Below are 20,573 nucleotides of genomic sequence, written 5' to 3'. Positions count from 1 at the left end.
CGCGCCTGCCCCGGTGCCCCCCGGGGGTGCGGTGGCCCTCGCCAGCGCGCGGGGGCTGCGGGGGCTTTTCTAGGGCAATAAAGGCTTTTTTTTTAGGAAGGTGCTGGGTGTCACCCGCCCCCGGGGCCGCCGCCTCCCCTGGCTCAGCCCTGGCACCCTGGGGTGACGCCGGCCCGCAGCCGGGCCCCGCGGGCACCCTGGCGTGGATGGGGGCGGCCCCGATAGCCCCCCCGCACCCGGGCTGCCCCCTCCCCTCCCCGCAGGCAGGAGCCGCGCTGAGGTCGGTGCTTTATTGGGGCCTCGGCCCCGCTGATGGGGAAACTGAGGCACGGGGGGCAGGGCCCCTGTACTGCCCCGTGGGGGAGATGGGGAGGGAAAGGGGGGCGGGGAGGGGAGGTGGAGAAGGAGGCGGGGAGGGAGGGAGAGCTGGAGAGAGGGAGGGACAGGGAGGGATGGGAGGAGAGAGGGAGGGATGAGGGAGGCTGGAAGGAGGGAGGGAGGGCTGGAGAGAGGGAAAAGAGGGAAGGATGGAGGCTGGAGGGTGGTTGGAACGAAAGAGGGAGGGAGGGAAGGAGAAAGGGAAGGGAGGAAGGAGGGAGGGACAAGGGATGGGGGAGGGAGAGAAGGAGGGAGGGAGGAAAGTAGGGACAAGGGATGGAGGGAAGGAGGCAGGGATGGAGGCAGGGATGGAGGGAGAGAGAAAGAGAGGGATGGAGGGAGGGAAGGAGGCAGGGAGAGAGAGGGATGGAGGAAAGGAGGCAGGGATGGAGGCAGGGAAGGGGGCAGGGGGGCAGCAGAAGGCAGGTGCAGGCAGGGGTCAGGGCTGGGGGTCGCTGAGGCGGCCCATGAAGAGGGGGACGGCGCCGGCGTCGTGCCAGAGGACGAAGAGGAAGGGGCGCAGGGCCTCCAGCAGCAGGGCCGTGCGGGCCACCGAGGTGGCCATGGCGCCCGCCGCCTCCACGCCGGCCTCGTCCAGCGCCAGCACGGCCCGGTGCCGCGCCGCGTCCACCGCCACCTCCGGGCCCCGCGCCAGCCCGCACAGCTCCGCGTCCAGGAACAGCCCGTAGTCTGCGGCACCCGTCCTCAGTGCCACCCCCGCGGGGACACCGGGGATGCGGGGGACACCGGGGATGGACACCGGGGCCAACGGGGATATGGGTGCAGAGGGGGCACTAGGGACACGGGGGACACTGAGGGGCCCTGGGGACACCGGCGATGTGGGGGACAGTAGGGGCACACCAGGGACACCAGGGACATCAGGGGCAAAGGGGCAATGGGGGGCAGCGGGGCGCACTAAGGGACCTGGGGGGCACCAGGGAGATGGGGGATATTGGGGACACTGGGGACGCCAGAGACAGCAGGGGCAACATGGGGACACTGGGGGACCCTGGGGAGAAGGGGGACGTTATGGGCACCGGGGGCAGTGGGGCACATCAGGGGCACTGGGGACAGGGGGGACACCAGGGACACGGGGGCGCTGGGGGACCCTGGGGGCGCTGGGGGACCCTGGGGACACTGGGGGACGCTGGGGACATTGGGGCCCCTGGGGAAAGGGACCTGCATAGGGACCAGGGACGTCCTGCAGGGAGTGACATCATTGCACATCACCTCCTGCGCAGGAAGTGACATCACCCCTAGCCCACCCAGCCCAAGAAGCGATGTCACGGGCAGGCCCGGGGTCGGGGAGGGGGGGTCGGTGGCCTTACCCATGTCGTGGACCAGGGCCACCACGTCCAGGGCGAGGTCGAGGCGCAGGCGGGGCAGGGCCAGGGCGGTGGCCTGGGGGGGGGTGCGGGCCGCCCGCCGCAGCAGCCCCAGGAAGGTGGGGGGGTCCAGCGCCCGCTCCAGGGTCCCCAGCGCCCCCGGGGGCCCCCGCGGCACCAGCACCACCAGGCTGAGCCCCCCGCTCAGCTCCAGCCGCCCCACCTGTGGGACAGACCCGGCCCTCAGTGCCACCGCAGTGACGTCACAGCCCGGCACCCCCCTCAGTGCCACCCCAGTGACATCACAGCCCAGCATCCCCCTCAGTGCCACCCCAGTGACGTCACAGCCTGGCACCCCCCCAGTGCCACCCCAGTGATGTCACAGCCCAGCATCCCCCTCAGTGCCACCACAGTGACCTCACAGCCCAGCACACCCCAGTGCCACAGGAGTGACATCATAGCCCGGCATCCCTCTCAGTGCCACTGCAGTGACCTCACAGCCTGGCAACCTCCCCCAGTGCCACAGGAATGACATCACAGCCTGGCAACCCCCCCCAGTGCCACAGCAATGACATCACAGCCTGGCATCCCCCTCAGTGCTGTCGCAGTGAGGTCACCGCCTGGCATCCTTCCTGAGTTCCATGGGAATGATGTCACAGCCTGGCAACCCCCCAGTGCCACCACAGTGACATCACAGCCTGGCAACCCCCCCAGTGCCAGGGGTGTGACATCACAGCCCGGCTCCCCCTGCAGAGCCACTGCAGTGAGGTCACAGCCTGGCATCCTTCCCGAGTTCCACGGGAGTGATGTCACAGCCCAGCACCCCCGGCCGTGATGTCAGAGCCCCCCAGCGCCAGGCAGCGAGGCCCCGGCCGGCGGCGGGTACCTGGACCTGCAGGCGGGGGTCGGTGAAGGAGGCCACTGGGTACTTCTTGCTGGTCATGGTGGGCACCAGGCGCGGGGGGCGCCCGGGGCGCAGGAAGGGCAGCGGCAGCGTCTTCTTGGCCTCCAGCGGCGTGCGCCAGGCGGCTGCGGGGACACGGCAGCGGGGCTGCGGGGACGGGGAGCCAGGCGGCTGCCCCGCGGGAGCCCTCGGGCTCGGCCCCACGCCCGATCCCGGGCAGGTCCCGGGGCAGATCTCGAGGCCAAGCTCGAGGGCAGATCCCTGAACCACTTCCCCTGAGCAAGTCCTGGGGCAGATCCCAGGGCAGATCCCGGGGCCAATTCCCCAAGCAGAGCCCAGAGCAGAGCCCAGAGCCAGCCCCCAGGACAGATCCCAGGGCAGATCCCGGGGCAGACCCCCAAGTCAATCCCCAGGTAGATCCCAGGGCAGATCCCAGAGCCAATTCCCCGAGCAGAGCCCAGGGTAGGTGCCAGGGCAGATCCCCAGGACAGATTCCAATGGCAGACCCCAGGGCAGACCCCTGAGCCAACCCCCAGGGAAGACCCCGAGGCAGATCCCTGAGCCAACCCCCAGGTAGATCCCAGGGCAGAACCATGGAGGATCCCCAGGGCAGATCCCACCGCCGGAGGCCGTACCCTGGAAGTGGACGGCGCTGAGCAGCAGCAGGCGGGGCTGGGCAGGCAGCGTGGGCAGGAGGCTGGGCAGGAGCCCCCGGCTGGCCTCGCGCACCCACTCGTTGACGCGCAGCAGGTCCAGGCTCTCGTTGCCGCTCAGCGCCCGCGGGCGGGCGCCGTAGAAGTGCCACGACTCGTTGAGGAAGCGGGGCCGGAGGTGCAGCCCTGCCCGGCGGCACAGCCGGCGTCAGCCCCGTGCCCGCCTGGCATCGGTGGCCCCGCCGGCGCCCGGCCGCCCGCCTCACCTGCGTGGTGGAAGATCTGTGCGGTGGAGAAGAAGCCGGGCGCGCTGGCAAGCTGCTGCAGGGCGCCGTGCACGCAGGCCAGCTCCGGCGGGTACGCCAGGATGGCGCCCAGGCGCTCACGGGTCTCACCGCGGGCGCCTGCGGGCACAGGGGAAGCTCAGCGAGGTGCCCATGGGCACTGCGCAGGGCTGGGATGGCCGTGGGGCTGCAGGTGGGGCCCACAGCAGTGCCCATAGCGGGGATGAGGGCAGAGCCCACGGCAGAGCCCACGGCAGCACCCACAGCAGCGCCCATGGCAGAGCCCATGGCAGAGCCTACAGTGGCGTCCACAGCAGAGCCCACAGCAGTGCCCACGGCAGAGCCCATAGCAGCACCCACGGCAGAGCCCACGGCAGAGCCCACGGCAGCACCCACGGCAGAGCCCACGGCAGAGCCCATGGTGGTGCCCACAGCAGAGCCCACGGCAGAGCCCATAGCAGCACCCACGGCAGAGCCCACGGCAGAGCCCATGGCAGAGCCCACAGCAGAGCCCACGGCGGTGCCCGCGGGCAGCCCCTCACCGAGCAGGAGGTGCGAGAGCCCCATGGCCACGTTGATGGGGGAGAAGAGCAGGTTGGCATCGGGCTGGGCAGCCTCCGCCATGTGCTGGTAGAAGCGGAGGGCGAAGGTGCCCAGCGCCTCGGCCACGGCTGCCCGCTGCTCCCCCGTGGGCACCCCGCAGGCCTCGGCCGGCTCCTCGTCCCCGGGGCACGGCGGGGCGCTGGTGCCCGGGGTGCTGGGGGGCCCCTGGGTGGTGCCAGCTGTGGGTGCTGCCGTGCTGCCCTTGGCCGCGGTGCCCGGCTCCTCGGGTGCTCCCTGAGGCTCCTCGGGGCTGGGGGCATCGGTGGCCTTGAGGGGGGCATCCAAGCCGGGCAGCTCCTCAGGGTGGGCACGGGGGGTGGGCACAGGCAGGGTGGGTGCCCCCGCATCCCCCGGCGGGCCCGGGGCAGGATGGGGGGGCACCGGCGGCGATGGTTGCTGTCTGAGCAGCTTCAGCTGGCTGGGAGAGACCTCTGGCGTGGGCACCTGGGCACGGGGACGCTGGTGAGGGTGGGCAGGGGGGCACCCAGGCCGGGGACTCAGACGAGGGCAGGCATGGGCGCAGGGAGCCCGTGTCCCTGGGCCACACTTACCGGGGTGACAGTGGCCGTGGCTGTGGCCACCAGCCACGCCAGGGGCAGCCAGAGCATCATGGTGGGCATCCTGGGGGGCAAGCACGGGTCAAGGGCTTGACAGGCACCCAGCACCCCCACCCCAGCTGCCAGCACCCCACCTTGGCACCCAACGCCCTCCCATGCCACCCCGGCACCCTGCACCCCCACCCCGGGCACCCCCCCCCACGGTGCCCCCAGGTCTGACACCCCCGGGGAGCTGGGCGCGGGGGCAGGAGGAGGTGGCACCCTGGGCCCACCTGGGTGCCTGGCGGGTCGGGTCCCTGCGTGTCCAGCCGGGCGCAGGGGGATCTGGCCAGATCCGGCCCTGCTGGTTAAAGATTAAGGAGGGCGGCAGGCGGCTGCCGACGCTTCCCGTAAATCAGCCGGGGGTTGGCCGGGGCACGGGGGGGCGGCTGGGCACAGGCGCCCGGGGCCGGATGGGGCTCCCCCGCCCCTTCCAGCCCTGCGTCCTGCTCTGCTCCCAGCGCGGGAGGACCAAACCCCTTGGGAAGGCACCCCTTGGGAGGTGGGGTGGGGTGCTCTAGCCGCTCAGCTGCCCCCACTCTGTGACCCCTGAGGTGACAAGGGGCAGTCTAGCCACTCAACTGCCCCGTCTCTATGGCCCCCATGGTGACAAGGGGCAGTCTAGCCACTCAACTGCCCCGTCTCTATGGCCCCCATGGTGACAAGGGGCAGTCTCACCACCCAAGCTCAGCCCAAGCTCCCTGTCCTTGTCTCTCTGATCCCCCAGTGACTCGGGGGGAGGCCCAGGCGCTGTGCCCCCTCCAGGCTCCCCCCCCCATTTCTCTGCTGCCTGGGGTGGGGCAGGGACCACCTCGCCCCCTGCCCTCCAGCACTGGCCAAGGGAGCTCCTCACTCCGCCCTGGCCCCACTGCACAGGGGTGACCTGGGAGCCTGCCTGCCCCACGCCTCGCCAGCACCTTGGGCTGCTCCAGGAGAGTCTGGCCCCTCTCACATGGCTCCCAGCTTTTGCCCACCTCCCAGCAAGCCCTGGGGCAGGGACACCCCTGGGCCTCCCACCCTGCCAGAGCTGCCGTGCCCACGGCTGCCTGGGGCAGGTCTGGCCCCTCACTGCCAACTTCTGTGGCCCCAGGCTGCCCAAGGCCCCTCTGGCCCCTCATCCCCACCCGTCTTTATGGCCCCAGGCTGCCCAAGGCCCCTCTGGCCCCTCATCCCCACCCGTCTTTATGGCCCCAGGCTGCCCAAGGCCCGCCCACCTCTGGGCTTGGGGCGGGGCTAGAGTCTCTTGCCCCGCCTCCCTGGGGCGTGGCCTGGTGGAGCCCCGCCCAGCAGCCCAGGGCACTAAGGGCGATGGCTGGGAGGATCGCCAAGGTGGGCAGGGGCAGGAGGGCACCGGGGGCACCGGGGGCGGGCGCGGCCGTACCCCCCTACCGGCACCGGCGTCCTGGTGTCAGCCCCGGGCGGTGCCGGCACCGGGGCGGGGGTGGCCGAGGGATCCCGGTCCCGGGGTGCGGGGGGGAGGGTCCCGGGGTGCCGGGGATGCCGGTGCGGGATGCGGGGGTGCCGGGGTGCGGGGGTGCCAGTGCCGGGGCGGCGGGACGGCGGTACCGGGGCAAGGGGTCTCCGGTGCCGGTGCAGGATGCGGGGGTGCCGGGGCGCAGGGTGTGGAGGTACCGGGGCAGGGGGTCTCTGGTGCCGGCTGCCGGTGCGGGGGTGCGGGGTGCGGCGGTACCGGGGTGCGGGGGTGCGGGGTGAGGCGGTACCGGGGCAGGGGGTCTCCGGTGCCGGGTGCCGGGGCGGGGGTGCCGGGGCGGGGGTCTCCGGTGCCGGGGCGGGGGTTCGGGCCCCCCCGGCAGCGCCACGCTCCGGTTTCGTTTCCCCGGCGGGGCGGGCCCCGCCCGTGGGGCGTGTCCCTTCCCCGCCCCGCCCACCTCCCCGCCCATCGCCCCGCCCATCGCCCCGCCCCGCAGGAGCTGGAGGAGGCGCGGCGCTGGGGCGGGGCCCGCGAGCTGCGGCCGCTGGAGGGGCACGTGCTGCGCTGGGAGGGGCTGCTGCTGCCCGTGCGTGGGGCGGGGCCGGGGGCGGGGCCGGGGGCGGGGCCGGGGGGCTGGGGGGGTCCCTGGTCACGGGGGGGTCGGGGGGGGTTCGGGGTCCAGGGGGGTCTGGGGGTGCGGGGGGTCCCTGGGCACAGGAGGCCCTGAGGGCACGGGGGGTCCCCTGGGCACTGGGGTCTGGGGGCGCGGGGGGGCCTGAGGGCACGGGGGGTCCCCTGGGGAACGAGGGGCTGGGGGCGAGGGGGGTCCCCCGGGGGCACGGGGGGACTGCGGGGGCACGGGGGGCCTGGAGGGGAGGTGGGCCCCTGGGGGGGCCGGGGGGGCTGGGGGTTCCCCTGGGGGCTCGGGGGGCGCTGAGCAGGCGTCCCTGCCGGGGCAACGTGGGGAGGGTCCCGTGGGGACACTGCGGGGACCCCTGGGGTCCTGGGCTGGGGGCACTGGGTGGGGGTTCCCCGCCTGGGAGGGTCCCCGCGGGGGGCACTGGGGTCGGGGCCGGGACAGGGCCCCCATGGGTGCTGCGGCGGGGGTCTGAGTGCCCCCCCCATGGCAGAACAACCCCCCGTACAACGCCGGCGCCTTCCGCTTCGAGCTGGCCTTCTCGCCCCAGCACCCGCTGGAGCCCCCCCGCGCCACCCTCCGCACCAGCATCTACCACCCCGGCGTGGGCCTCGACGGCAGCGTCTGCCAGCCCCTCACCTCCGCCCGGCACTGGGCGCCCACCACCCGCGCCACCCAAGGTGGGCGCCTCGGGGACGGGACGGGGGCGCGGGGAGAGGGGCGCCCGCCCTGACCCCCCCGTGCCCGCAGTGCTGCAGGACCTGCTGCTGCTGCTGGACCACCCGGACCCCCAGCGGGTGCTGCGCCCGGATCTGGCCCGGGAGCTCCAGGACCAGCCCGAGGTTTTCTGGCGCCGGGCGGAGGAGCACACCCGGCGCCACGCCGAGAGGCGACCCCCGGCCCCCCCCGGCCCCTGAGCCCCCGCGCTGCCGGCGTCGCCCCCGGCCCTGCGCCTGCCGGCGCTGGAGCGGGGACGTGGGGGTCCCGCCTGGCACCGCTGCGGGGTCCCGGCGCCCGACGGGGGCCACACCGCCCTGCACCTAAGTTAATAAATGTGATCCCGCTCCTGCTTCGGCTCCGTGACGCCTCGCTGGGACGGCGGGGGGCACCGGGGGGTGCTGCCCACCCTGTGCCAGCCCTGGGCGCTGCCGCCCTGCCTGCCTGTCCCCTCTGCGGCGCCGCGGCTGTGCCCACCCCGGTGCCAGCTCGCGCCAGTCCCCCGTCGCTCGCCTGGTGCCCGCATCCCTGTGCCCACATCCCTGTGCCGCATCCCTGTGCCGCGTCCCTGTGCCCACGTCCCTGTGCCGCGTCCCTGTGCCCATGTCCCTGTGCCGTGTCCCTGTGCCGGCGTCCCTGTGCCCACGTCCCTGTGCCTGCATCCCTGTGCCGCGTTCCTGTGCCCATGTCCCTGTGCCCACGTCCCTGTGCCCACGTCCCTGTGCCACTTCCCTGTGCCGCGTCCCTGTGCCCACGTCCCCGCCGCGAGAGACGAGGCCGCTGGCGCCTGGCGCTGCAAGCTTTACTGCTGGGGGACGGGGCGGGGGACAAGGCGGGGGTGGCACAGGCGGGGGCCGCAGGGGACCCCCCTCAGCGCTTCTTGGTCTTCACCAGCCCCTTGGCCACCAGGCAGCGGTACAGCTCCTGCAGGTAGGTGTAGACGCACTTGGCGTCGGGCACCGGCAGCCGCACCATGTCCTCCACCTCCAGCAGCGGGGCGCAGCCCGCCCGCTCCCTGCGGGGACACGGCCGTCACCCGGGGCCACCCGCCCGGGGCCGGGGCCGGGGGCCGGGGCTTGCGCTCACTCGGCGGTGGCGAAGGCCAGGGCGAAGTTGTGCCGGCGGGCGTCGGGCTCCAGGCCGCCGTAGTCGAAGGCGTCGGGGAAGAAGCTGTGGAGGAGGGCGCAGAAGGCCAGGCCGCTGCCCCAGCTCCCCGAGAAGTTCTGCACGTCCACATGCTGCCGCAGATGGATGGGGTCAGGCCGCCCCATGGCTGCCCCACGGCTGCCCCGTGGCCGCCCCGTGGCTGTGCCACGGCCGCCCCCGGCTCTCACCTGGTAGCCGCGGGTCCTGGCGCGGCACCACTCCAGCAGCATGGCCTTCACCGTGGCGGTGCCGCCCGTCCGCCTCAGGTGCGGGGCCGGCCCCGTGGCCGCCCTGCGCGATGCCGGCGCCGTGGGGCACCCAACACCCCGGCCCCCTTGGCCGACCCTCCCGGCGGTTCCCGGTTGGCCACTGTCCGCCCCGCTGGGACCCCCAGCCCCTGTCCCCGGGGCATCCCCACTGCTCCGTCTCTGCCCCGCTGTCCCCCGTTGGCCCATTTCCCCCATGGCGGCTGCCCTGCGGGCTCCCCGCTGGCCAGTGGCCCAGTAGCCCCCTGCCCCATGGCCGCCCATTGCCCCATGGCCCCCCAGTAATCTCCCATTGCCCCATGGCCCCCCGTTACCCCCAATACCCCACGGCCCCCCACTCCATGGCCCCCCAACACCCCCCAACCCATAGCCCCCCATTGCCCCATGGCCCCCCAGTACCCGTGGGGCCGGGCCCCTCTCACCCTCCAAACTTCTCCAGGATGGCGCTGCGCCCCTGCACCCGGGCACTCGCCCGCGGCCGCCCCCCGGCCCCCTCCGGTCTCGGCCTCAGCCCCGCCGTCCCGGGGGGCGCCCGGCCCCGCGGCCCCGCTGCCGGCGCACCCCTGCGGGCACAGGGGCAGCCCCGTGGGCGGGGGCGAGGGCACCGCTGCGGGTGCCACCCGTGGGGACGGGGCATTGGGGTGCCACCCGTGGGGACGCAGGGCTGCGGGCTGCCAGCCTGGGGCGCGGCGCCGCGGGTGCCCGCGGTGGGGCAGGGCTATGGGGCAGCCCCATGCTGGCCCCCCGTGGGGCACCCACGGGGCCGTGCCCCCCCGCCCACACTCACCTCTCGCTGCCCCCCGCGCCCCCGGTGGTGCCGCCTGCGAGGGAGAGAGGAGGCGTCAGGGGCGGGAGGGCACCCACCTCCCCTGCGGGCACCGAATGGGGGGCGACCCTGGGGCACCCTCAGGGGTAGGGGGCTGGAGGTCCTCCCCCCCGGGGAGGGACATGGGGGATCTGTCGGGGACCCCATGGAGGGGGGACACTGTGTGGGCAGTGGTGACCCCAGGGGACGCTGGTGCCACCGCAGGGCCCTGCCCGCGCCGCCCGCCCTGCCCAGCGCGGCCCTTACCTGTGGGGGACGTGGGGGACGTGGGGGATGTGGGGGATGTGGGGGACACAGGAGATGTGGGGGAGACGGGGGACGTAGGGGACAGGGGGGACGTGGGGGAGAGGGGGGATGTGGGGCTGGTGGCCCCCCCTGGGGACGAGCAGGGGGGGAACTCAGGCCACAGCTCATCCTCCTCGTCGTGCAGCCAGGCGGGCTCCTGCGGGCACAACCGGGGTGGCACTGCCAGCACGGGCACGGCCACCCTGCCCTGGCACGGCCACCCTGCCCTGGCATTGCCAGCACGGGCACGGCCACCCTGCCCTGGCACGGCCACCCCTGTCCCCACCCCTACCACCCCTGCCGCCCGCCCTGCCACCCCAGTGTCCCTGGCAGTGCCACCCCTGTCCCCGTGCCCCCCCTCACCTGCCGGCCCCGGGTGCTGCCCGCTGCTGCCGGCCCCGGCCCGGCCTCCTGCGGCCCCTCTGCAGCCCCCGCCCCGGCATCCCCGGCCGCCTCTGCCCCGGCACCGCTCCCGGCACCCCCAGCACCCCCGGTGTCACCCCCGGTGTCACCCCCAGTGACCCCAGCACCGCTCCCGCCGTCCTTCGGTGCCTCTGCCCTGGCGTCGCTCCCGCCATCCCCTGCCGCCCCGGTGCTGCCCCCGGCACCCCCCGTGGCATCGCCCCCCGCCTCCCCGGCCGCCTCCGCCTGGGCATGGCCCCCCGCGTCCCCTGCGCCCGTCACCTCACCCCCTGCGTCCCCTGCAGCCTTGACCTCACCCCTCGCATCCCCTGCGGCCTTGACCTCAGTCCCTGCACCCTGGGCCGCCTTGTCCTCCATCCCCGCGTCCCCTGCACCCTTGTCCTCTCTCCCCGCGTCCCCTGCGCCCGTCACCTCGCCCCCTGTGTCCCCTGCGGCCTTGACCTCAGTCCCTGCACCCTGGGCCGCCTTGTCCTCTCTCCCCGCATCCCCTGCACCCTTGTCCTCGCTCCCCGCATCCTGAGCCACCTCGCTGTCACCCCCTGCTCCCCCGGCATCGCCCCCCGCATCCTCAGCCACCGCCGCCTTGGCGTCGCCCCCCGCATCCCCTGCGCCCCCGCCCTCCCCCCCCGCGCCCCCTGCGCCCCGGCCGCCCCCCGCCTCCCCCCCCGCCGCCCGGGGGTCCCCCCCGCCGTGCTGGGCTGCCGCCTCCCTGCTGCCCGCCCCCCCATCCCCCGGCCCCGCGGGGGGGCGAGGGGCAGCCCCGGGGGTGGGGGTGCTGGGGGTGCTGGGGGTGCTGGGGGTGCTGGGGGTGCTGGGGCTGGGGGTGTCGCCGTCTCCCTGGGGCTCCATGCTGCTGCGGTCACTGCTGCAGGGGCACAGTGCTGTCACTGGGGTGCCCCCCCGCCCCCCAGCTTGCCCGTGCCCCCCATAGCCCCCCAGCCCCGTTACCCCCCCCGCCCCTGTCCCCATGCCCCCCCCAGCCCTGGCACCCCCATTCCCCCACCCCGGACACCCCCGCTGCCCCTGCCCGGCCCCCAGTCCCCATCCCGGCTCCCCCATGTCCCATCCCGACACCCCAATACCCCAGCCTGGCCCCCCCACCTCCTCCAGCCCCCCCGGGCCCTGTACCACCCCCCCCGGCCCCCCGTGTCCCCTCCCGACCCCTCGAACTCTGTCCCCACTCCCCCAGACCCCCCCCAACCCCTACAACCCCCCCAGACCCCCCCAGACCCTGCTATTCCCCCTCCCGACCCCCCAAACCTTCATCCCGACCCCCCACTCCCCCTCCCGGCCCCCCGTGTCCCCTCACGACCCCACAAACCCCATCCTCACCCCCCAATTCCCCCTCGCGATCCCTATAACCCCCCCATACCCCCATACCCCCCAGCCCCTCCTATTCCCCCTCCCGACCCCCCAAATCTCCATCCCGACCCCCCATTCCCCCCTCCCGACCCCTCGAACCCCATCCTCACCCCCCATTCCCCCTCCCGGCCCCTATAACCCTCCCCCGAACCCCCCCATACCCCCAACCCCTCCTATTCCCCCTCCCGACCCCCCAAACGTCCACCCCGGCCCCCCGTGTCCCCTCCCGGCCCCACAAACCCCATCCTCACCCCCCATTCCCCCTCCCGACCCCTATAACCCCCCGACCTCCCCAGAGCCCCCAGACCCTGCTATTCCTCCTCCCGACCCCCCAAACCTCCGTCTCGACCCCCCTATTCCCCCTCCCGGCCCCTGTAATGCCCCGACCCCCCCCACCCTCTCAGAGCCCCCTGTTCCCCCTCCCGACCCCTATAACCCCTCCGACCCCCCCCCACCCCCCAACCCCTCCTATTCCCCCTCCCGACCCCCCAAATCTCCATCCCGGCCCCCCATTCCCCCTCCCGACCCGCCAAGCCCCGTCGTGACTTTCCCCAAACCCCCCCGGCCCCCCGGCCCCCCGGCCCCCCGGCCCGTACCTCCCGGTCCCCGGTCCCCCCGGCCCCCCAGTCCTCCCGGCCCGTACCTCCCGGTCCCCGTCCCACCGGCCCGTACCCCGGTCCCCGTCCCCCCGGTCCGTACCCCGGTCCCCCCGGTCCCCGTCCCCCCGGTCCGTACCCCGTACACCGGTCCCCGGTCCCGGCCCCCCCCGGTCCCGGCCCCCGCCCCTCCCCGCCCGCGCTATTTTTACCGGGCGCAGGTGCCGCCTTCACTCACCGCCCACCCGCGGGGCGCGCGTGGGGCCGGGCGCGGGGCAGCGCGCCGGCACGGCGACACGGCGACACGGCGACATTCCCGCCCGACATCGGGCACCCCCAAAGGAGCCCACGGGGGGAGCGGCGGGGCAGGGGGGGCCCGGGGGGGCGCGGAGACCCCGACCGGGACGGGGAGACTTGGGGGGACAGAGACATGGGGGGGGACATCGGGGACACGGGGGGCATCGGGGGACACGGGGGACACGGGGGGTCACAGACACGTGGGGGACGTGCGGCACATCAAGGGTCACGGGGACATTGGGGGACATCAGGGGACACGGGGACATCGGGGGACACGGGGGACACGGGGGGTCACAGCCACACGGGGGACATCGGGGGACATCAGGGGACACAGGAGACAACAGGCATATGGGGGACGTGGGGCCCATCAGGGGACATCGGGGGACACGGGGGGACAGAGGCACACGGGGGAGGTGGGGGACATCGGGGGACATCAGGGGACACTGGGAACACGGGAGGCTCATGGACACGTGGGGGACGTGGGGGACACAGGGACACGAGGGACATCGGGGACATCAGGGGACATCGAGGGACGGGGGGGACACGGACACACGGGGGACACGGGGGGACGCGGGGGACCTGCAGGACACGGGAGGCAGAGACACCAGGGGACGGGGGCCACGGGGGCCAGGCGGGGCCGGGGCGGCGGGGCCAAACCGGGGGGCACGGGGACGCGGGGACCCGGGGACAAACCGGGGGGCCCGGGGCCAAACCGGGGGCCGCGGAGCCCGCGGTGCCCCCGCCCTGGCCCGGGGGCGGTGCCTGGTGCAGGCTCCGCCCCCTACCGCACTGGCCCCGCCCCCTGCCGCGCCTGCCCCGCCCCCTGATGCGCCGGCCCCGCCCCCTGCCGGGCAAAGGGCTGGCAGAGCGCGCGCCTTCCCCTCCCACCGCCTCCCCTCCTCTCCTTGGCTGCCGCGCCGCCACGCCCCCTCCGCGGCGCCCTATCAGCGTTGGGAGCGCCCTCCTGTTCCCCCACCCGCCTGGCTTCTATTGGCTGAGGCCGGCGGCGGGGCGGGGCGGTTCTGCGTGTGGGCGGAAGCGCGGCGCCCACGTGCTTCCTGCCGGGAGCCGCCGCGGGGTTCCGAGTCGAGCCGAGCCGAGCCGAGCCGATCCGGGCCGATCCGATCCGGGCCGAGCGGAGCCGAGCCAGGCCGATCCGCGCCGGTCCCGGCCGCCATGGACCCGCTGCGGGCCCAGCAGCTGGCGGCCGAGCTGGAGGTTGACATGATGGCCGACATGTACAACCGGTGCGCCCGGCCGGGGGTGCCCGGGCTGGGGGGCACGGGGGGTGCTGGGGGCTTTGGGGGTGCTGGGGGTGCCTGGGGCTGGGGGTGCTGGAGGAACTGGAGGTGCCCGGGGCTGGGGGGGCACTGGGGGGTGCTGGGGGCTTTAGGGGTGCTGGGGGTGCCTGGGGGCTTTGGGGGTGCTGGGGGCTTTGGGGGTGCCCGGGGCTGGGGGGGGCACTGGGGGGTGCTGGGGGCTTTAGGGGTGCTGGGGGTGCCTGGGGGCTTTGGGGGTGCTGGGGGCTTTGGGGGTGCCCGGGGCTGGGGGGCACTGGGGGGGTGCTGGGGGCTTTGGGGGTGCTGAGGGTGCCTGGGGCTGGGGGGCACTGGTGCTGGGGGCTTCGGGGGTGCCCGAGGCTGGGGGTGCTGGAGGCACTGGGGCTGGGGGGCACTGGGGGGTATCAGAGATGCTGGGGGACCCTGGGGTGCTGGGGCCGGGAGGCACTGGGGGTGCCTGGGGATGGGGGGTTCTGGGGTGCCCGGGGACGGCGGTGGCCCTGGGGGACAGGAGGTGCTGGGGCCCGGGGCGCGGCAGGGCCGGCGGGGGGGCTGAGGGTGCCGGTGCCGTGCAGGATGACGCAGGCCTGTCACCGAAAGTGCGTCCCCCCGCACTACAAGGACGCGGAGCTGTCGAAGGGGGAGAGCGTCTGCCTGGACCGCTGCGTGGCCAAGTACCTGGAGGTCCACGAGAGGATGGGGAAGAAGCTGACGGAGCTGTCGCTGCAGGACGAGGAGCTCCTCAAGCGCATGCAGCAGGGCACCGGCACCGCCTGAGCCCCCCGCCCCCCAATAAACTGGAGGCTTTGGCCCAGCTGCTTTCCTTCCCTCGCCCCCCACCCCGTGGCGACGTGCGGGGCGGGCGCCGGTGGGTGCTGCTGGGGAGCCCCCCCCTCGCCGTCCCCGGCCGCCACGTGCCGCGTCCTTGAGGGGGGCACCCCGGGTGCCCCCCCGCCATCCCCAGCCCTGGTAATCCCCGGGATTAGGCAGAGCCGGGCTGAGCCCCTCGTAATCCCCTGCGGGGTGGGGACAGGGCTCTGCCCCTCCCTGTCTGCTGGCCAGGGGGCACCGGGGGGGACACAGCTGGGGAGAGCCCACCCCACACAGGGACAGCCCTGGAGCAGCCGGAGAGGGACGGGCAGGCAGGGACACCTGCACAGGGGACCCCCGAGACCCCCATCCCCAGTCAGGGACACACAGACAGGGACCACGCAGGGACAGCCCAGAGACACCCACGCCTGGACAAGGACCACGCGGGGACATCCAGGGACGCCTGGGGAGGGACCGCAGGGACAGCCCGGACACGCACAGACGTACCCGTGCACCCACAGGGACAGTCGGAGAGGGCCGGGGACACCCACACGGGGACACCCGGAGAGCTACACCAGTACAGGGACACCCCTACCTTGGGTGAAGGACACCTGCAGAGGGACACCCACCCAAAGGGACCCAGGCCACGGGCGGGCAGCGTCCGTCTGTCTGTACGCCCGCAGCCCGGCGGTGCGTGCGCCGTCGGTGCCTGCCGGGAAGTGGGTCAGGCCGCGCAGGGCGCGAGTGACGGCGTGGGCGGTGGCCCGTGGCTCCTGTTACACCCGCCAGCCGCCCGCGCTGCCAGCACCCTGCGAAGGGTGCGGGGCGCCGGCGGCGCGGGTGTTGCCAGGCGGGGTGATGGCGGTCGTGTCAGCGGGCCCTGCGGTGGCGGGTGCTGCACGGCGGCGGGTGCGTGCTGCACACCCTGCGGCTCAGGGTGCAGCCCCGCGGGGGGCGTCCGTCCGTCTGTCCCCCCACCCGTCCCCCCGGCGCGCTGTGCACGCCTCGCTGCCCGCCCGGCGCGGCGGCGGTGCCATCAATATTTCAGGAGGAGCAGGCGGTGACCTGGAAAGGCAGCGGCCCCCCCGCCCCCCGCAGCAGCCAGGCCCCGCTCTCCCAAAATAAGACCATTTTTAATAAATAATTTCCCACCTTTCGGTTCCTGTTGGGGGTTTTTCCCGCTCAGGCCGGGGGGGACCCCGCTGCATCCTGCGCTGCCCCCGGCCGCCCCCCACAGTTCTCGGGCCCCCCCCGGGGAGAAGGGGGGCACAGGCACCCCGAGGGGCCGGGAACCCCTGGGGCGCCGCGGGGGCTCAGAGCCGGGGCAGGAGCAGACCCAGGAGGGGCAGGAGGACGGGGGGCTGGCAGGGGGCGGCGGCGGCCGGGGGGGCACAGGGTGCCCGGGGGCAGCGGGCGTCCCCGGGGGGGCCGCGGGAGTCGCGGGAAGGGGGGGGCGGCCGGGGCTGGGGTCCCCGCAGGTCGTGGGGGGGCAGGCCGTCGCGGTAGAAGGCGGAGGGCGGCGCAGCCGGGAGGGTGCCGGGGCGACCCAGCGCCCGCCCGGGGGTGCCCATCACCGCCACCCCGCCGCCGCCACCGCCGCCATCTTCCTCCTCCTCCTCCTCCTCGGGGCAGGCGTCGAAGTCGCGAGGGCGGAGGTGGCGCAGGTCGGTGCCACGGCGGTGCGGGGGGCTGGCGCAAGGGACGGGGGAGCTGGAGACGCGGGTGCGCCGGAACCAAGCCCAGAGCGGGCGAGCGCGGCAGTCGCAGGCCCAGGGGTTGGCGTTGAGGCGCAGGAACTGGAGGGCGGGCAGGGCGGCCAGCGGGTCCCCGGGCAGCGCCACCAGGCTGTTGTTGAACAGGTAGAGGATGGTGAGGCGGGCCAGGCCCCGGAAGGCGCGGCGGTGGATGGCGACCAGGCGGTTGGCGTGCAGCAGCAGGCGGTCCAGGCTGGGCAGCCCTCGGAAGACGCCCTCCGATAGCGCCCGCACCCGGTTCCCGTGTAGGAAGAGGTGGCTCAGGTTGGCCAGGTCGGCAAAGAGGTCGTCCTGCGGTGGAGAGGGGAGAGCGGGGTGGGTATGGGGTGTGCAGCCCCACCGGGGTCCCCCCAGCCCTGTCCCGCATCCCTGCACGCTGGGCATCACCTGGAGACCTGCCCATGGGCATCCCGCAGAGCCCTGCCCCGTGTCCCTGCTCCGTGGGCCGTGCCCGGAGCCCTGCCCTGTGTCCCAATCCTGCAGGCATCACCCGTCACCATGTCCCTGCTCCATGGGCATCACCCTGTCCTGTGTCCCTGCTCCATGGGTGCCACCCGTGTCCTGTGCCCCCGCTCCACGGGCATCACCCATCACCCTGTCCTGTGTCCCTGCTCCATTGCCATCACCCTGCCCTGTGTCCCTGCTCCATGAGCGTCACCGGTCACTCTGCCCCACGTACTGGCTCCATGAGCATCACCCTGTCCCACGTCCCGGCTCCACAGCGTCACCCATCGCCCTGCCCCACGTCCCTGCTCCGTGGCTGTCACCCGTCCCCTTGACCTGTGGGGCTCCCGCAGAGCCCGGCCCCGTGCCCATGCCCTGAAGGCATCGCCCACCACCCTGCCCCACGGGCACCCCACGGCCGCGCCGGGGCAGCCCCGGGGCCGTGGCGGACCTGGAGGTAGAGCAGCCCGTTCTCCTGCAGGTAGAGGTACTGGAGGCTGTGGAGGCCGCGGAAGATGGCGCTGGGCAGGCTGGCCAGCTGGCACCGGTAGAGGTGCAGGGCCTGGAGGCGCCGGAGGCCGTGGAAGGTGTCGGGGGCCAGGACGCGGAGGTGGGGGTTGTCACCCAGGTCGAGCTCCTCCAGGGCGGGCAGGTGGCGGAAGGTGCCCGGCTGGATGGAGGAGATGTTGTTGGAGTAGAGCCAGAGGGTGACGGTGCTGGGCCCGAAGGTGCCCGCCCGCAGCGCCCCGATGACGTTGTTCTGCAGGAAGAGGCGGCGGGCGCCGGGCGGGAGCCCCGCGGGCACCGAGGAGAAGTTGTTGGCCTGGCAGCTGACGGTGGGCGGCGAGACGTAGCAGGTGCAGAGCGCGGGGCAGGCGGGCGCCCCGCCGGGCACCCACGCCAGCGCCGCCAGCAGCAGGGCCGCCAGGCGCCCGCCTGCGGGCACAGCGGGGCGTCAGCGCGGGGCATCGTCTGGGGCGCTGCCCCGGCCCGGCCCTGCGCGCCCGCCGCCCCGGCGGGGTCCTCCCGGGCAGCCCCCCGGGGCACGGGGCGCCCTGGGAGCTGCACCCCGAGGAGCCCCCCGGGGCCGTGCCCACCCACGTGGCCGCGGTGCCCCGGGAGCCCCCCAAGGCCATGACCGCCGCGTACGGCCGTGGTCCCCTGGGAGAACCCCAGGTCCATGACCACCATAGGGCTGGGCACCCCGAGGAGCCCCCCAGGACCACAACCACCCCATAGGGCCATGGTGCCCCAGGAGCCCCCCACGGCCATGCCCACCCTACCAGGCTGGGTGCCCCTAGGAGCCCCCCAGGCCCACACCAGCCCCACAGGGCCGTGCTCCCCAAAGACCCCCCAAGGCCATGCTGCCCCATAGGACCGTGGCCGCCCCACGGGGCTGGGCACCCCGAAACGCACTGCCTCCCCGGACTGCGCTCCCCCGGGACCCCCCGGGTCCCCACGTGGCCACGGTCCCCCGGGACCCTCCCCACTCAGGGTGGGGGCCATCCCCCCCCCCCCAATTGCCCCACGACAACGGGGCGGCGCCACGTGCGCGCGTGCGGCGGCCACGTGCGGGGCGGGACGCGCGTGGGCGAGGGGCTGACGCTCTCGCCGGTGACACGCGTTGCCGCCGCCGCTCCGGGTGTTCAGCGTTGCCGCTTCCCCCACCCGTGTCCATCCCCCCCCACCCCCCCCACCCCGTTCTCCACGGCTGCAACCCGAGAGCTTCATCCATAATTCAGCCCGGCGGCCTGGCCCCACGCCCGGGGATGCGGGGATGCTCCCAGCCACCGGTACCGGGGGTGGGGAGCGGGGTGGGGGGCGCTGGCCCCCCCGGTGCACCGGAGGGGGCCACCACCCCCCCACCCCGCGGCACCGCGGGGGGGGCACCCCCCACCCACCCACCCACGAAGGCGTCGGGCGCAGCTGCTCGGCGCCGCCCCCCTCCCCCGGCGCCCCGTGCCGGCGTGCGCCCCCCACCCGCGTCCCATCTGTCACTCCCCCTCGCCGCGGGCTGACTCAGTTGGGAGCTGAAGTCACCGATTCCCGGGCATTTTTTTTTTTTTTTTTCTGTGCCACCCCCCCCCCCCCCCCCCTTCCCCAGGTACGGCGCCGTTCGTGGGTACCCCACGGAGCCGCGGAACCCACCCGCGGGGTGCCCCGGGCACTCTTTGCACACCAGCGGTGCCCACACTTTGCAACGGGGACCCCCCACGCCGGGCTGGGGGTCCCGGGGTACCCCCGTGGGCTCCGGGGTACCCCCCCACGCCGGGCGGCGAGTCCCGGCCACCCCCGTGGGCGCCCCGGGCTGCACCCACGCCCCCGGCTGCGCGCCCCGGGGTGGCGCCGGGCACCCACGGGGGTCCCGGGGCACCCCCCCGCCGGGCGGCGAGCCCTGGAGCCGCGGCGGGCACCCGCACGTCGGGCTGGGCGGGCGCCGGGCACCCCGCGGGTCGCGGGGCTCCCCCACGCCGGGCTGCGCGCCCCGGAGCCGCGCCGGGCGGCCCGCGGGGGGTGCCCGGGGGTCGCCTCCCCCCCCGCCCCGGCGCGGCCCCGGGCTCCGCACGCAGCCCCGCGCCGCCGCCGCCGGCGCCCCCGGGGCGCCCCGAGGCGGGACCGGGCGCTGCGGGGCGGCTCCACCCCCCCGGGTCCGCCCGACACCCGCGGGCCCCCCGCCCGTCCCCCCGCCTACCTGGGGGCAGGTCCCGGGCCGCGGGGGGCCGCATGGCGCGGCGGCCGCTCAGGCGCTGCCCGCTGCCCCGGGGCTCATGGCCGGTGCCGGCGGGGCTGCTCGCCCCCTTCGCCCCCGCCGCGCCGCCGGGAGCAGCAGCAGCAGCCGCCGCCGCCCCGGGGCATGGCACGGGTGGGCTGCGGGCGCGGGTGGGCTCGGCCGGGCCGGGCTGGGCTCGGCGCTGCCCGCGGCTCCGGTGGGGCTGCGCCCTGCCCCGCGCCGCGCCTTATCCCGGGGCGGCCGCGCTCCGCCCCCCGCCGCCGGCCCCGCCGCTTAACCCTTCCCGGGCCGGCCCGCCCCGCCCCACGCGGGGGGGCCCACGGGGGACGCGGAGCGCGGGACGCGCGGCCGGACCCTCGCGGGGGGCCGGCGGCGGGGACGCGGGGCTCGGCCGTGCGTGCCCCCGCTGGGGACGCGGGGCTCGCGTGGGGGGGCGGGGGCGCGGGGCGCGGCGGGCGGGGCCCTCCCGCCACCCCGGGACTCGCGCGGGGCCGTGGGGCCGCCGGGGAGCCCGGCGGGGGCTGCCCACGCGTGGGTGCCGCGGGGCCGGGAGCCCGGCAGCCCGCGCACCGCCCGGAGGGCACCCGGCGCGGCGAGGCGGGGCTCGCTCCGCGCCCACGCGGGACCGCGGCGCTGTCCCTGGTGCCGGAGCCGCCGCTGTCCATGGTGCCGAGCGCGCCGCGCCCACCCGGGACAGCGGCCATCGCCCCCCGCGTGGGGCCGCGCCGGCGGGACGCGGGGCCGGGGCGCCTCGCGCGGCCCCCACGCCGGAGCCCGCGTGGGGTGGGGAGGGGGGCACGCGTGGCCGCGCCGGGCTGCGGCGG

General features: G+C 75.5%; 5 protein-coding genes across 6 annotated transcripts; 2 read left to right on the top strand and 3 right to left on the bottom strand.

Moving 5' to 3' along the window:
* Positions 1–402: 402 nt before the first annotated feature.
* Positions 403–6,589, bottom strand: SERPING1 (serpin family G member 1). Of its 2 annotated transcripts, none has more exons than XM_082317421.1 (8): positions 6,465–6,589; positions 4,699–4,768; positions 4,087–4,591; positions 3,527–3,664; positions 3,243–3,446; positions 2,590–2,732; positions 1,707–1,926; positions 403–1,068 (listed from the first exon to the last, which is right to left on the bottom strand). In XM_082317421.1, exons 2-8 carry the CDS (start codon positions 4,765–4,767, stop codon positions 818–820), a joined length of 1,530 nt encoding a protein of 509 aa, XP_082173547.1. In that variant the 5' UTR covers position 4,768; positions 6,465–6,589; the 3' UTR covers positions 403–817. The 2 variants fall into 2 exon arrangements, with proteins under 2 accessions (XP_082173547.1, XP_082173548.1); XM_082317422.1 differs by lacking the exon at positions 6,465–6,589 and adding an exon at positions 4,977–5,033.
* Positions 6,035–7,844, top strand: LOC309593234 (ubiquitin-conjugating enzyme E2 L5-like). Its single transcript, XM_082317423.1, has 4 exons — positions 6,035–6,072; positions 6,672–6,761; positions 7,306–7,492; positions 7,563–7,844. Exons 1-4 carry the CDS (start codon positions 6,052–6,054, stop codon positions 7,727–7,729), a joined length of 465 nt encoding a protein of 154 aa, XP_082173549.1. The 5' UTR covers positions 6,035–6,051; the 3' UTR covers positions 7,730–7,844.
* Positions 7,845–8,315: 471 nt separating this feature from the next.
* Positions 8,316–10,832, bottom strand: SMTNL1 (smoothelin like 1; the record flags this gene model as incomplete). The annotated part of the gene is made up of 7 exons (XM_082317333.1): positions 8,316–8,544; positions 8,616–8,767; positions 8,864–8,966; positions 9,364–9,504; positions 9,729–9,762; positions 10,014–10,209; positions 10,416–10,832. 7 exons carry the CDS (start codon positions 10,830–10,832, stop codon positions 8,400–8,402), a joined length of 1,188 nt encoding a protein of 395 aa, XP_082173459.1. The 3' UTR covers positions 8,316–8,399.
* Positions 10,833–13,769: 2,937 nt separating this feature from the next.
* On the top strand, positions 13,770–15,583 carry TIMM10 (translocase of inner mitochondrial membrane 10). The gene is made up of 2 exons (XM_082318781.1): positions 13,770–13,977; positions 14,586–15,583. The coding sequence occupies exons 1-2, from the start codon at positions 13,907–13,909 to the stop codon at positions 14,785–14,787; spliced, it is 273 nt and encodes a 90-aa protein (XP_082174907.1). The 5' UTR covers positions 13,770–13,906; the 3' UTR covers positions 14,788–15,583.
* A 424-nt stretch (positions 15,584–16,007) lies between these two features.
* On the bottom strand, positions 16,008–19,824 carry RTN4RL2 (reticulon 4 receptor like 2). The gene is made up of 3 exons (XM_082316900.1): positions 19,711–19,824; positions 17,470–17,954; positions 16,008–16,865 (listed from the first exon to the last, which is right to left on the bottom strand). Exons 1-3 carry the CDS (start codon positions 19,742–19,744, stop codon positions 16,134–16,136), a joined length of 1,251 nt encoding a protein of 416 aa, XP_082173026.1. The 5' UTR covers positions 19,745–19,824; the 3' UTR covers positions 16,008–16,133.
* Positions 19,825–20,573: the final 749 nt, after the last annotated feature.

This window comes from Platalea leucorodia (assembly GCF_965183815.1).
Source record: "Platalea leucorodia genome assembly, chromosome: 7".
NCBI classification, from domain to species: Eukaryota; Metazoa; Chordata; class Aves; order Pelecaniformes; family Threskiornithidae; genus Platalea; species Platalea leucorodia.
This window is presented reverse-complemented; position numbering and strand designations above follow the sequence as displayed.

Coding starts and splice junctions, on each gene's coding strand:
- TIMM10 (XM_082318781.1), top strand. CDS start 13,907: ATGGACCCGCTGCGGGCCCAGCAGCTGGCGGCCGAGCTGGAGGTTGAC. Junction 13,978..14,585: donor ATGGCCGACATGTACAACCG/GTGCGCCCGGCC, acceptor GGTGCCGTGCAG/GATGACGCAGGCCTGTCACC.
- RTN4RL2 (XM_082316900.1), bottom strand. CDS start 19,744: ATGCGGCCCCCCGCGGCCCGGGACCTGCCCCCAG. Junction 17,955..19,710: donor GGCCCGGGACCTGCCCCCAG/GTAGGCGGGGGG, acceptor CTGTGCCCGCAG/GCGGGCGCCTGGCGGCCCTG. Junction 16,866..17,469: donor ACGGGCTGCTCTACCTCCAG/GTCCGCCACGGC, acceptor TCTCCACCGCAG/GACGACCTCTTTGCCGACCT.
- LOC309593234 (XM_082317423.1), top strand. CDS start 6,052: ATGGCTGGGAGGATCGCCAAG. Junction 6,073..6,671: donor TGGCTGGGAGGATCGCCAAG/GTGGGCAGGGGC, acceptor CCCGCCCCGCAG/GAGCTGGAGGAGGCGCGGCG. Junction 7,493..7,562: donor CACCACCCGCGCCACCCAAG/GTGGGCGCCTCG, acceptor CCGTGCCCGCAG/TGCTGCAGGACCTGCTGCTG.
- SERPING1 (XM_082317421.1), bottom strand. CDS start 4,767: ATGCCCACCATGATGCTCTGGCTGCCCCTGGCGTGGCTGGTGGCCACA. Junction 4,592..4,698: donor CCACGGCCACTGTCACCCCG/GTAAGTGTGGCC, acceptor CCCCGTGCCCAG/GTGCCCACGCCAGAGGTCTC. Junction 3,447..3,526: donor ACAGATCTTCCACCACGCAG/GTGAGGCGGGCG, acceptor GCCGCCGGGCAG/GGCTGCACCTCCGGCCCCGC.